The sequence below is a fragment of the Triticum urartu genome, chromosome 3 (genome assembly GCF_003073215.2).
Source record: "Triticum urartu cultivar G1812 chromosome 3, Tu2.1, whole genome shotgun sequence".
Classification (NCBI taxonomy): Eukaryota; Viridiplantae; Streptophyta; class Magnoliopsida; order Poales; family Poaceae; genus Triticum; species Triticum urartu.
The window spans coordinates 14,525,681-14,538,974 of record NC_053024.1 but is presented as its reverse complement, the minus strand read 5'-3'; the positions used below and the strand labels follow the sequence as shown (position 1 = coordinate 14,538,974).

At 49.9% G+C, this 13,294-nt stretch overlaps 1 protein-coding gene across 1 annotated transcript; it reads left to right on the top strand.

The window, feature by feature from the left end:
• The first annotated feature begins 6,922 nt into the window (after window positions 1-6,922).
• LOC125546505 lies at window positions 6,923-8,407 on the top strand. Its single transcript, XM_048710743.1, has 2 exons — window positions 6,923-7,548; window positions 7,592-8,407. The coding sequence occupies exons 1-2, from the start codon at window positions 7,034-7,036 to the stop codon at window positions 7,806-7,808; spliced, it is 732 nt and encodes a 243-aa protein (XP_048566700.1). The 5' UTR covers window positions 6,923-7,033; the 3' UTR covers window positions 7,809-8,407.
• Window positions 8,408-13,294: the final 4,887 nt, after the last annotated feature.

The following is a 13,294-nucleotide window of genomic DNA, read 5'->3' as shown; positions in this document are numbered from 1 at the left end:
AAATACATAATTAAACCAAAAATTAATTTAACTACAACCATGCATAGTAATCAGAGCAGAAGTTCCCATCCAACCTATCACCCCTGTACATACTACAGACTTCGTCCAAAATTCACACTGCCGAATCACAACCATCCAGTACTCTAGTCTTATACATACTGCATGTATTATCACTCGTCGGAGAAGAGAACCCCACTATCTATCTTTTTTTTGCAAACACCCGTAACTTTATTCATACTCATAACAATTACAGGTACATTGATTTGGACCTAAAATACAAGAAAATATAAAGTAACTCCTATGACTAAGAATTATAATGAAATCTCTTGGAAACACCTTCTTCATGACGACAATCTCTGCTCGAAGAAAAACTCCAAAGACTCCGATAAAGAGGCTGCAATTTGACTAGAGCAACGTTGTTGTTACTCTTCCACCCACACGAACATTACCAATAATGATTTTTGAAAGCGCCTTGAGTCGCCCATCCAAAAAGATGGGAAGCCTTGATCGATGAAGGTACTTGGGTCGGGGATAATCCCCTAGAAGTGCAGGCCGTCGAATCACTATATCTTCACCATGTTGTCGATGAAAGGTTTCACCTCCACAAAGAATCAGACCAACAAAAAAGGCTTGACACAAGAACATAAACTCATCAGATCTGAATAATCGGATCTAAGAGGACATAAAACTCTCTAACCTCATGGTTATGATGATCACTGCTAGACGATGGCGAAGAACACGGAGGTCTTGAAGATCTGAGCCCCTCCCCCCTCTCAGCATCAAGATGACAGTCGGAGGTGATGGGACCTAAATTTCTCAGATGACGACAGCTGTGGCACAAGAAACCCTAGTTGAAGACGTATCTTGCGTGGAGCAGCAAATAGCCCCCACTATCTATCTGTCATGCCCCAAGGTCATGCTCAACTACATTGATTGGGCCTTCTCTCTGGAATGGGCTATTGGGTTTGGGGTTTGGCCTAGCTATGAGAATCTGCAGTGGTGCCTGTAAGGAAGGATGGACCTAAATTTCTCAAATGACGACAGCGGTAGCATAAGAAACCCTAGTTGAAGATGTATCTTGCGTGGAGCAGCAAATATCCCCCACTATCTATCTGTCATGCCCCAAGGTCATGCCCAACTACATTGATTGGGCCTTCTCTCTGGAATGGGCTATCGGGTTTGGGGTTTGGCCTAGCTATGAGAATCTGCAATGGTGCCTCTGAGGAAGGATGGACCTAAATTTCTCAGATGACAACAACGGTGGCACAAGAAACCCTAGTTGAAGACGTATCTTGCGTGGAGCAGAAAATAGCTCCCACTATCTATCTGTCATGCCCCAAGGTCATGCCCAACTACACTGATTGGGCCTTCTCTCTGGAATGGGCTATCGGGTTTGGGGTTTGGCCTAGCTATGAGAATCTGCAATGGTGCCTGTGAGGAAGGATGGACCTAAATTTCTTAGATGACGACACGGTGGCACAAGAAACCCTAGTTTTTTTTTAGAAAAGGAGGACGACCCCCGGCCTCTGCATCTGAGCGATGCATACGGCCATTTTATTAATTATTGACACAAGACCGTATAGAGTCATACAATAATAAGTCTAAAGCCACCAAAACAAGCACCAACTGTCGCTATACCTATCTAGTTGATGTAGGGGCGCTGAAAGTCTTGGACTAATACCAAACAGACCACGCAGCCAAACCTAAACATCTAAAGACTTGAGGTCCTACCCAGGACGCCTGCCTGGTATGGGTACCCACCAGTCCGGCGTGCTTCTCAACCAGGACCCCTGCCGGGTATGAGGCCGCCACAGCCGCCTGCCACCAATCCATCTTCAGAGCTGTACTGCTGCACCGACCTTGCCAGGCCTATCTGCCATCAACGCCACCATGACGCCAGACAGCTTCCACCTCCTGCACGAGTCCATCTCCGTGCATCAGACGCCGAGTCTCCATAGCGCCACGCCGCCGAGATCCGCCACCATCAATGTGTAAGATGAAGCACCGCTTCACCAAAGTCGTCGTTCTCTAGTCCCTCGAGCCCGTGTGCACCTCCAAGAATGACGCCCCCAGGGGGAAACGACACCAGAGAGCCGCCGTCATCCGATCTACTGATCTAGGGTTTCCCCCGGAGGTAGCAGAGAGTGGCCTTGAACTTCTCCACGACGATGCCTTCAGGAAGGGAACGACGCAGACAGTGTCGCCATCGCCGGCCTTGGCAATAGCCAATAGCAGGTTTTCACCCGGATCTGATCGAAGACCTCCATCCCTCGTGCACGGGTCGCCGCCATCCTTGCCGGATCTGGATGATCCCGCTGCTCAGATCTCAGCAAGGAGAAGCCCCCCACCAGACCCGCCGGCCGAGCAGGGGAAGCCGAGACCGCGCCCGCAGGATCAGATCCGCGATGGATCCATGCCCGCGCCGCCGCCCCAGAATCAGCCCCGCGCGCAGCCGCCACCGCCTGCCGAGGCTCGCCGCCGCGTGCCCCGCGCCCCGCCACCGCTCGCACGAGGCCTGCCCTCGCGCCAAACCGCGAGCGCCGCAGGACACCGCCGCCTGCCGCCTAGATCCGCCGCCCGCGGAGGAAGGGGAGTCGGGAGAGGGAGTCCCCCTGCCGCCGCCGTCTGCCATGCGGGTTTCACCCGGCGGCGTCACCCGGCGGCGGCGCGAGGAGGGGAGAAGGAGAGGACGGCGGCGGCCCTAGGGTTGGAGAGCCCCCGAGTCGCCCAGGGCGGGGGCGACGCGAGGGACGCGACAAGAAACCCTAGTTGAAGACGTATCTTGCGTGGAGCAGCAAATAGCCCCCCACTATCTATCTGTCATGCCCCAAGGTCATGCCCAACTACACTGATTGGGCCTTCTCTCTGGAATGGGCTATCGGGTTTGGGGTTTGGCCTAGCTATGAGAATCTGCAATGGTGCCTGTGAGGAAGGATGGACCTAAATTTCTTAGATGACGACATCGGTGGCACAAGAAACCCTAGTTGAAGACGTATCTTGCGTGGAGCAGCAAATAGCCCCCACTATCTATCTGTCATGCCCCAAGGTCATGCCCAACTACACTGATTGGGCCTTCTCTTTGCAATGGGCTATCGGGTTTGGGGTTTGGCCTAGCTATGAGAATCTGCAATGGTGCATGTAAGGAAGGATGGGCAACACAGAGGAGGGCATCGATAAATTGATACGTTTTGAACCCTTCTCTCCTCCCGCTCCTATTCCTCACCTATATTCTACCTGTATCTCACTCCTTGTTGTTTCTCATCTGAAATCCCTCCTCTTGTATCCCAAAATTGGTACGGATCTGATTGTTCATCCCATCGTTGTGTTGGGGTCGTGACACTATCTTAGGGTGAATTCATTGCCCCATTATCTATCCAAGGGGTGGTGCAAAAGATCACCGGAAGTCTCCCCTAGTGTGGTGGGGCATAGAGGGATAGTCGGGGTGGCGGCAGCAACGGTGGTCGGGGGAGGTTGAGGGGAGGGCGAGGCGGTGGGTGGTGGAGGCCGTCGGTTAGGGCGGGATAGGCTGGGGGCTGCGGGAGGATGAAGGGAGGGAGGTTGAAGATGAATGGTGCAATCTGTTTCCGAACCGTTGGATTAAGATCCTAGTGGTTCCTGTGAAACTGAATGATGGATGAAAAAGTTTCATCCCAGAAAAAGTGAGTGAAGTCTATTTTGAACCTTGAATTTATACGACTGGTGCAAATCAAACCCTGACATTTCAATCCCCGAAATCGACACCTTGTGCTCTCCGATCCCGCTCAATCTCGACCCTACATCTGTTTGGCAGACCAGGAAAATGGTTATCCCGGCCGGGATCAACGGCTACTCTCACTGACTACATTGGCTCACTTGTCAAATCCATTTTCCATTCCCAACCCTCTCATCTCGCTGGAAATCAGCACACTGTGAGAGGAGATGTTGCAGCTGTCTGTGTCGCCTGGTCTGCGAGGGTGCTCGACGAGGCCGGGAGCAAGGAGCCCAGGGATTTCGAGACAGGTGTGGAGCTCATGACAATGGCAGGCCCCATGAACGTCCATGACTTAGTGCCGCCGACGCCGTGCACGTACATGGGTCTGCAGGGGTTCGGCTGGAGGATGCGTCAGCTGAGACGACAAGGCGGGGTAGGGTCTGGAGCGGCTGATGTCCCATCACAAGGCTCAGGCGGGGAGCCGTCGATTGCCGGACCTCATAGACCGGCTGATCGCCTGCCGTGGCATGGCCATGCCGGCGCTGGGAAGGACGGCGTCACAGACCTCAACATCAAGGCGCTACTGTCCATACGCACATAATTGATGCGCTCACCCTGTAAATAACGATACAAGCATGCTGCATGCATGCATCACCCATGTACCGTCTAAGTGCAATGCAAATGCAGTACGTGTTCACGGCGCTGGCGAAGATGCTGGCAAACCTAGAAACACCGATACTCCGACGAGACTAAGAAGAGATGAACGACGTGGTAAACTGTCGCGCCTCACATACCTTTGCGCCATCTGCAAAGAGACCATCCGCAAGCACCTCGACGCACTTGGGCGCCACGTCGACGTATTCCGCAAGCTTGAGCATTGCCTGCTGGCCGGCTACAGCGTGAGGCACTCCTTGCTCGATGGGCACCGTCTCCTCATCCAGGCCAACGTTTGGGAGCTCGCCGCCGCGGTCACCGCGTCGGTCTTGGAATGCCCGCGCCGCCCCTCCCATTCTTCATGCACCACGGTCGCTTCAGGACGCATGCTCATTCGTGTCTGTGTCCTTGTCCATGCTCACCGAACGGGAAGCTGTACTGAGGCGTGCAGGCCACATGATACTGGGAGGCAGATGTACATGCACTCGTGAGTCACAAATTCAATAAAGACAAAAGGACATGTACCACCGCTGAGCGTGGAGGAGTAGGCGACCGACGACGCCGTCGATGCAGCCGACCCAACGATCGCCGGCGCCCGTGCTAAACGACCACAAAGAGAAATAGAAAAATGTAGATATGACATGTGGGGCTATATAGTCAGTGACAGTAAGAGATTATCCCGGCCGGGATTATCATTTTCCCAACCTGCCAAACTAGTCTGTACGGGTCTAGGGTTGGGATTCATCCGGATCAAATAGTACAGGGTGCTCATGGATTGGGAGGTTAAGGTTTAATTCCGACGAACCATATGAATTCAAGGTTCAAAACATACTTCACCCGAGAAAAAGTTGCAGAGAGAGAGAGAGAGATAAAGGGTCACGTAAACGTGGCTCCGCATCCATTTTCATCCTTCCCGAGTGAAACAGCGGAGGGTGGCTACAAGATGCCAAGATCCACCACCACCATAGATCCAGGAGTGGCTGGGACCCCGAGAGCAGCCGACCAGACACTGTCGTCAGAGACTAACCCCCATGCACACCACAGCACAGCAGAGCAGCGCCGTCCGCCGTAGAAGAGAAGGAAGAGATCGGTCGGTGGATGCAGGTCAAAGACACGAGCACAGTGCGCGCCGAGGAGGAACAGTTGCTCCCCTAGAATCAGAAACCTGTAATGACTGTGCGCCGCACGTCCAAACGTACATTCGTGCCCGTCATGCATAGTTGTATCCACGCATGCATGCTGCCCTGAATATGTGGGCGGCTCTGTTCCAGAGGCCCCATAGCCTTTGACCACCACCACACCACACCTATGCCCCTATCCTATCCCAGCTCGTCTTCACCAGCACGTTGGGTCGGTGCAAGTGTAACCTGTTTAGTATTATTCAGCGCGATAACTTGCTGGTTCGAAAAGTTGGCAAAGCTCGTACTACTAGTACTACGTGTAGATAGAACATTATGGTTCTTTTGGATGCACAATGATCCCTCCCGATCCATATGCATCCTGGTCCAGCCCAGCCAGCGTTGCGCCAAAGCGAGCGAGCGAGCGAGGAGTGTGCGTGTGTCGAATGATTGAGGAGTAGTGCCCACTGTCCAAAAGGGGTGCAAGTGCCAAGCGCATCCACGGTGCACTGCACGACACGCTTCATCCCGGAAGAAATAATTCACCTTGCCATTTCGCCTTGGTCGATTGGATGTTTCACCACTCCGGGCAGAACGGACAAGGTTTCAGCGTCCCCGCCCCCCGCTTTTTTCTCTCCTCTAGCGGCTACTAGAGTGTAGAGGCAGGGCAGAGAGCAGACACCAGGATCCTACTCGCTGTAGGATTTCCCTGTTCCGCGATGCAGGAAAGGGGAGGAGCGAACCTTCCTCTTCTGTTCGCGTTTGGAGGTTTTTGATCCATCGATCGATCGAAATGCGCACGAAAACGGAAGCCCATTCCGCCATGTTTGTGCTGGATCCTACTGCTTCATTTCATTCATGGAGACAGGGACTAGATAGGCCCCTCGCCATGATATTCTGTTCCATTCCGGGGCAAGTGTGAGCTGCTGAGCCTGCTTGCTTGCTGAGCTCGGGTTCCTTTCGTGTCCATCCATGTCGAGCCATGCGGCACGTACAGTGCTGTGGCAATCTGGCATCGCGATTTGTATCCGTGCCCAACTAATTGGGAAAACGATGTGACCTAAGTGGCTAATTAAAATCATCAATCAATCAGTGTGATGAAATCTTCCAACGAGATTCAGAAAAAAGGTTTACAGCAAGGCGAGAAGTAAACTACGTAGGATCAATTGTAGGTGGTTCATGATGCTTGGCCAAGCTGGGTTGCCAAAAATTCACGTTCAATGAACGGAAAAAGGGAGCTACTCCTCCTACGCCGTTCATTCACGTAGGTAGGTGACCCGACCGACCAAGGGACCAGGATCCCTGCGGTGGCGCGAGTGAGATCGAATCAACCTCACCTCTCACTTGCAATCAAATTTCGATCGGATGCGAGGTTTGTACAGCACGGTGACGGGCCCTGCCGTCCTGGCCGCCGGGACCCGAGCAGCACCCTCCGCACCACACTCGCCACACCACCTATTTATATCGACGTTCCTCTCACCCTTCTTCTAGGTAGCGGCAGCTCTCACATCGCATTCTGAATCTCTGACATTGACAAGAACTTACTTTCCCTTGCCGATCCAGTAGCGAGATGGAGGAGGAGGAAGCTTCGGCGGAGCTGATCAGCCCCAGGATCTCCTTCTCGCACGACCTCGCGGCCTTCGCCGCGGCAGCGACGACATGTCCGGGCACCACTCTGCTTGAGCCAAGGCGGTCGGACGCGTCCCTCATGCCGCGGCGGAGGCGGCGGCGCGCGCCGGAGCCGGAGTTCGACTTCGCCAACGCGGCGGCCGCCGACGTCGCGCCGGGCCGACCGCCTTCTTCGCCGACGCAAGCTGTACTTCCCCGTGCCGCCGCTGCCGCGACTGCCTCCCCATTACGCGCAAGCCGCCCCAGGTCCCTGCCTGTCAGAAGCGCCGCGGTCGTGCTCTCTCTCGCGCAGCAGCAGCGTCATCCGCCAGGCGGCCGCGTCGGCGGCGTCAGGGAGGTTTCACCTGCCCGCTTCCCGCTCATGCGGAGCCGGTCGACCGGCCTCCGCGGCGGCCACGGTCGGCGCCCACAGCGGCCGCATTGCAAGAAGTCGCCACGAGACGACGGCCGCATCTGGTGGGGTCGAGGTCAGTTTACTACTCGGAGTACGGGGCGGCAGGAACGCTGGCGACGGCCATGGCGGCGGCGGGGTCCGGGTGAGCCCGGTGCTGAACGTGACGTCCATCGGCACCAGCGTGGTGAACATGCTGAGCCACCTGCTCTGCGACTGCGGCGAGAAGGCCGGCAAGCAAGCAGAGCAGGGGCTTCGGAGTGCGCTGCTGGGTAACCAGATAGTAGTACTAGCAGTTGTACTACAAGTTAAGCGCACTCGTTAATTACTGATTGATTGTCCACTTGTCGCCACTGTTGCTTGTAAGTAAGTAAGATGGAAAGATGAATCAATCCATGTGAATCGTGACCGATTGATGGATTGCTTTGTGCATGCATGGGATGGGAGGAGGGCCCTTTTGGTTGTGTCGTTGGTTAGTGGCAGAGCATGTGGTGTTGTGGGGAGGAAAGAAAGACCATTGGTCCGATCCACCATGAGAGACCGACGGAGTGCATGGCAGCATGGGGATTCGGTGTCCCCAGCCGGCCGGGTTTCCTGCGGGGCGGGGCTTGCTTGGCGTTGCAGCATGTCTCTGTCTCTCGCACGGAACACACAGTCTTAGTACTACTTATTTGGTTGCAAGTGGTGTCATACTTTATCATGTGTCAATCATGGAGTACGTATATATGTACAGGATCGTGTACTCGTTTGATCGCGTAAGCGCAACATTTTGCAAGCGATCCGAATGGTTTCCTCGTACTTCCATTCTTCGCGGCGTGTTCCAGTAAAGCTGATCCTAGCCGTTGGTAGGACATCGGCAGCGAAGCTCTGCCTGCGTGTCTCGCCGGCCGGCAGCGCGACGTGGAAGGCGGCGAGCCTTAACTACGGGAGGGCGGCGGACCTGGCCCCATGCCGCCCATGCTGACTATCGGCTCAAACAAATGATTTTTACTGTGGAAATAGATTAATCATACCTTGCTTAAAAAACAACAACAATTGGTTCCACATGGGGGCGGAACTGATAAAAAGAAGAAAGAAGATTGAAGCTGCTGCTGTTACTCTCTTTCTGTATGAAGAGAGAACTAGTTGAAAATCCCCCTGTGTACCTTTTAAGTTTACTTTTTGATTCAGTAGACTTGAGTTTGCTTTTAGTTTTAGCTTGGTGCAGTTCAGTTCCAGGGTAGTTTTTGTTTTCGTGCTGAGACAGCTGGATATGCTGTGCTCCGCGGGCTGTATTGGTGAATGCTTGTCACACTGGTTTCGTTGCTTGCAATGGAACCGGGGCTGCGTGCCCTTTTGCTCTAAAAAAACTGATCACAGCCAAATTTCTGATAAATACTTTACTGAAACTTTCTCATGAACTAGACAGATTCATGGTGCGCATGTATCTTGAGCCTATCTTACACGCATCGATTTATTACCACGGCCCATCCATTGTTTCTACGGCGTTTAATTAGAGCAGCAGCAAGAACCACCATTGACTGGTTCACAGTGGCTCTTTTTGAATTCGAAAAATGAGCAGTGGTTCCTGCACGCCTCTTCGGATTCATGGCCTTTCTCGCAGCTTGCAAGACGCACACACAAGTTCAAGGGGATTGGTTTTGTTGAACCTGTGCATGAAAAAGTATAGCAGCGTTAGCATATATAGATTACTTAAGTTACATGGGTTTGTTTGAATTACATATGCAAAGGCGTGTGCACGCTAAAAATTAATTTGAAAATATATAGGCAAATGACTGTTTGTACCTGCATGGCATGATAATAGCGTGGTAGACATCATCACAAGAGCTACCAAGAGTAGGGCTCTTGTGTTGTTCTTGATAAGTTCCATGAGGAATGGTTTCTTGTTTCTTTATTTCTCGTATGTGCACGTATCCTTGTAGTTTGCACTTGTCATCCTATGCCTGTTGTGTTGGTGTTTATATAGGCATGATCAGACCTGGGAGGATCAGTTCTTGCCCTTCTACTTTTGGCTGGAGTTGATTACTACTTATAAATCGAATAGATATATACAATGTATATATTGTGGGTAAGTTGTTATTAATTGGTTCTTAAGTTTTGATATTAATTATTTGGTACTTTAAAATGACGTACATATCACACAGTAAAAATTGTCTTCGACATTGCTCCTTATGCTCTTAAAAAAGGTGGATTGTTATTTGCTCTGAATATTGGCGAATATAATTAGTTAATGTTAAATACTCTTAAAGTATATGATCTAGAATCTCTTGTTACTGATAGGATCCCAAGAATTTTATTAGTATTGATCACGAGATTTGAAATAACTAAAATGACAGAAAATGTTTTTTGAGGCTAAGCAATAATATCAATAGTATGTTATTCGAATAAGAACAAAGGTTTACTAATTATTAATCTACGTGGAGCCTGCAAGGTCTAATGCCAAAGCAGACCAAGCACTCCGCATGGTAAGATACGTCCCCAACGCACATGTATATAAACTTGATCGGTGTGTAGCAGCCCAATTTAGTTTCGGGCAATTCAGTAAATTCAGTATTACAACCAACACACATGACTCGATAATGTAGTTTTTTCAGGCTACAAGATGCTGCAACATGGGGAGAAAACCAACAACACTAGTGTGTGGTCTATAAGGTTAGTCGTCTCTAATCAAAGCGGTGGATTGAATGTCTTCGATCGCTAAGATACAAAACATGAAACAATAACATAGATAACACAATCTAGTTTTGTGTACTAGAGCACCATAACCTAAACAAACTATTACTCAAATAAAACTTGCATGACAAAGGGTTCATGTATGATTATAATCCATCACGGAGGTCGTGATGAGGAGCACCTAGGGAGAGATGGATGTGGGGGCTCCGACAGAGATGCTGGCCTTGGCCCATAGTGTTGTGCCCGATGTGGCAGCTCCCTTCACCATCTTCTTCCTTAAAGGTTGAATGGATCTTGAGATAGAAGCTAGGAACAACCCCCAAACGCTTATGGATCTGAATGGAATTGCCTGATGATATCTAAGGGTGCCTGGGGCTCGCTGCCCTGTTGATGATGCCTATACATGGACAAGCCAACCTCCTCATTTGTGTATCCTCCTCATCTTCTTTAGATCCAAGGGATATTAGGTGGTCTTGAGGTCTTCAATATGCTCCTACTTGTCACCCCGCATATCCAACAGGTCAAATGGCACCCAAAACGGTGAACAGGCGGAGAAGTTCCAGATGCTTTTGCGGTCATTCCCGCATGGTACTAGCCTAGGTACAACCGTGTATGGTCATACCAATGCTCTGCTCATCCTTTATCCCTTTCCCCTGACTTGTTGGTTTAGTTCTTTGGTTGTTGATTCTACATACAACTATGGATAGAGATGATCCAAAAAGTAAAGTTGTTTGTCTAGACAAGTTGAAATTTTTTCATGTTGAGTGAAAAGTTAATTCAGAGGTCATCTTGGGGTCGCTCCCTTTTTACCCACCAAATAAAGTTGTTGGTTCTCCTCCCTCTTGCCCTTAAATTGGCTCTTTTTACCGACAAAAGTCCATGGGGTATAAAATTAACCCTACAAAGCACAAAAAGAAACCAAATAAATCACAAAGAAACAATTAGTGGAATAATCTGACTTGAATCTCTAGAATATAAGATTAAACTAAAGAAAAATGTGAGTACAAAATGCACTAATCAATCATCGCTCTCTATGCTTGTGGCATTTGGTTTGCTGGTCCATGGGCTTCTTTTGATATTGGTTATGTCGCTGTTCTGTTTTATTTGCTAGACAATTTCTTCCGGTTAAACATATGCTTATCTTTTCATAAGAACATATTTAATAAGAAGGTTGAAAACACATTTTGACTAATTAGGAATACATATTGCAAAACCTTAAAACTGAAGAACCGTCTAGAAACCAGAAAAGGGGCAGGTCCCATTTGCACGCACCCCTATGCGCTATTGCTTGCCGGCACAGAGTAATATTTACAGAGGATCCCACATAGTCTAATGCCAAAACGAACCAAGCACAACTTACATTGAATATCTTACACGGCGGACATGCTTATCGATGGAAAAAGAAGGGTACATGACAATTGCTTCTATGAGATGATGATCTTAGGCTGTCGATGTTGGGGAACGCAGTAATTTCAAAATTTTCCTACGCACACGCAAGATCATGGTGATGCATAGCAATGAGAGGGGAAAGTGTTGTCTACGTACCCTCGTAGACCGTAAGCGGAAGCGTTATGACAACGCGGTTGATGTAGTCGTACGTCTTCACGATCGACCGATCCTAGCACCGAAAGTACGGCACCTCCGCGATCTGCACACGTTTGGCTCGGTGACGTCCCACGAACTCACGATCCAGCAGAGTGTCGAGAGAGAGCTTCGTCATCATGACGGTGTGATGATGGTGATGATGAAGCTACCGGCGCAGGGCTTCGCCTAAGCACTACGACGATATGACTGAGGTGGATTATGGTGGAGGGGGGCACCACACACGGCTAAGAGATCAATGATCAACTTGTGTGTCTATGGAGTGCCCTTGGCCACGTATATAAAGGATGGAGGGAGGAGGAGGCCGGCCCTCATAGGGTGTGCCCAAAGTGTGGAGTCCTCCTAGGACTCCCTAGTACTAGTAGGATTCCACCTCCCACATGGAATAGGAAAAAGGGAAGGGAGAAGGAGAAGGAAGGAAGGGGGCGCCCCCTTTCCCTAGTCCAATTCGGACCAGTCCATGGGGAAGGGGCGCGGCCACCCTTGAGGCCTTTCTCTGCTTTCCCGTATGGCCCATTAAGGCCCAATACGAATTCACGTAACTCTCCGATACTCCAAAAAATATCCGAATCACTCGGAACCTTTCCGATGTCCGAATATAGCCTTCCAATATATCGATCTTTACGTCTCGACCATTTGGAGACTCCTCGTCATGTCCCCGATCTCATTCGGGATTCTGAACAAACTTCGGTCATCAAATCACATAACTCATAATACAAATCGTCACAGAACGTTAAGCGTGCGGACCCTACGGGTTTGAGAACTATGTAGACATGACCGAGACTCATCTCTGGTCAATAACCAGTAGCGGAACCTGTATGCTCATATTGGTTCCTACATATTCTACGAAGATCTTTATCGGTCAAACCGCATAACAACATACGTTGTTTCCTTTGCCATCGGTATGTTACTTGCCCGAGATTTGATCGTCGGTATCTCAATATCTAGTTCAATCTCGTTACCGGCAAGTCTATTTACTCGTTCCGTAATGCATCATCCCGCAACTAACTCATTAGTCACATTGCTTGCAAGGCTTATAGTGATGTGCATTACCGAGAGGGCCTAGAGATACCTCTCCGATAATCGGAGTGACAAATCCTAATCTCAATCTATGCTAACTCAACAAGTACCATCGGAGACACATGTAGAGCACCTTTATAATCACCCGGTTACGTTGTGACATTTAGTAGCACACAAAGTGTTCCTCCGGTATCCGGGAGTTGCATAATCTCATAGTCATAGGAACATGTACAAAGTCATGAAGAAAGCAATAGCAATATACTAAACGGTCAAGTGCTAAGCTAACAGAATGGGTCAAGTCAATCACATCATTCTCTAATGATGTGATCCCATTAATCAAATGACAACTCATGTATATGGCTAGGAAACTTAACCATCTTTGATTCAACAAGCTAGTCAAGTAGAGGCATACTAGTGACACTCTGTTTGTCTATGTATCCACACATGTACTAAGTTTCCGGTTAATACAATTCTAGCATGAATAATAAAAATTTATCATGAAATAAGGAAATAAAT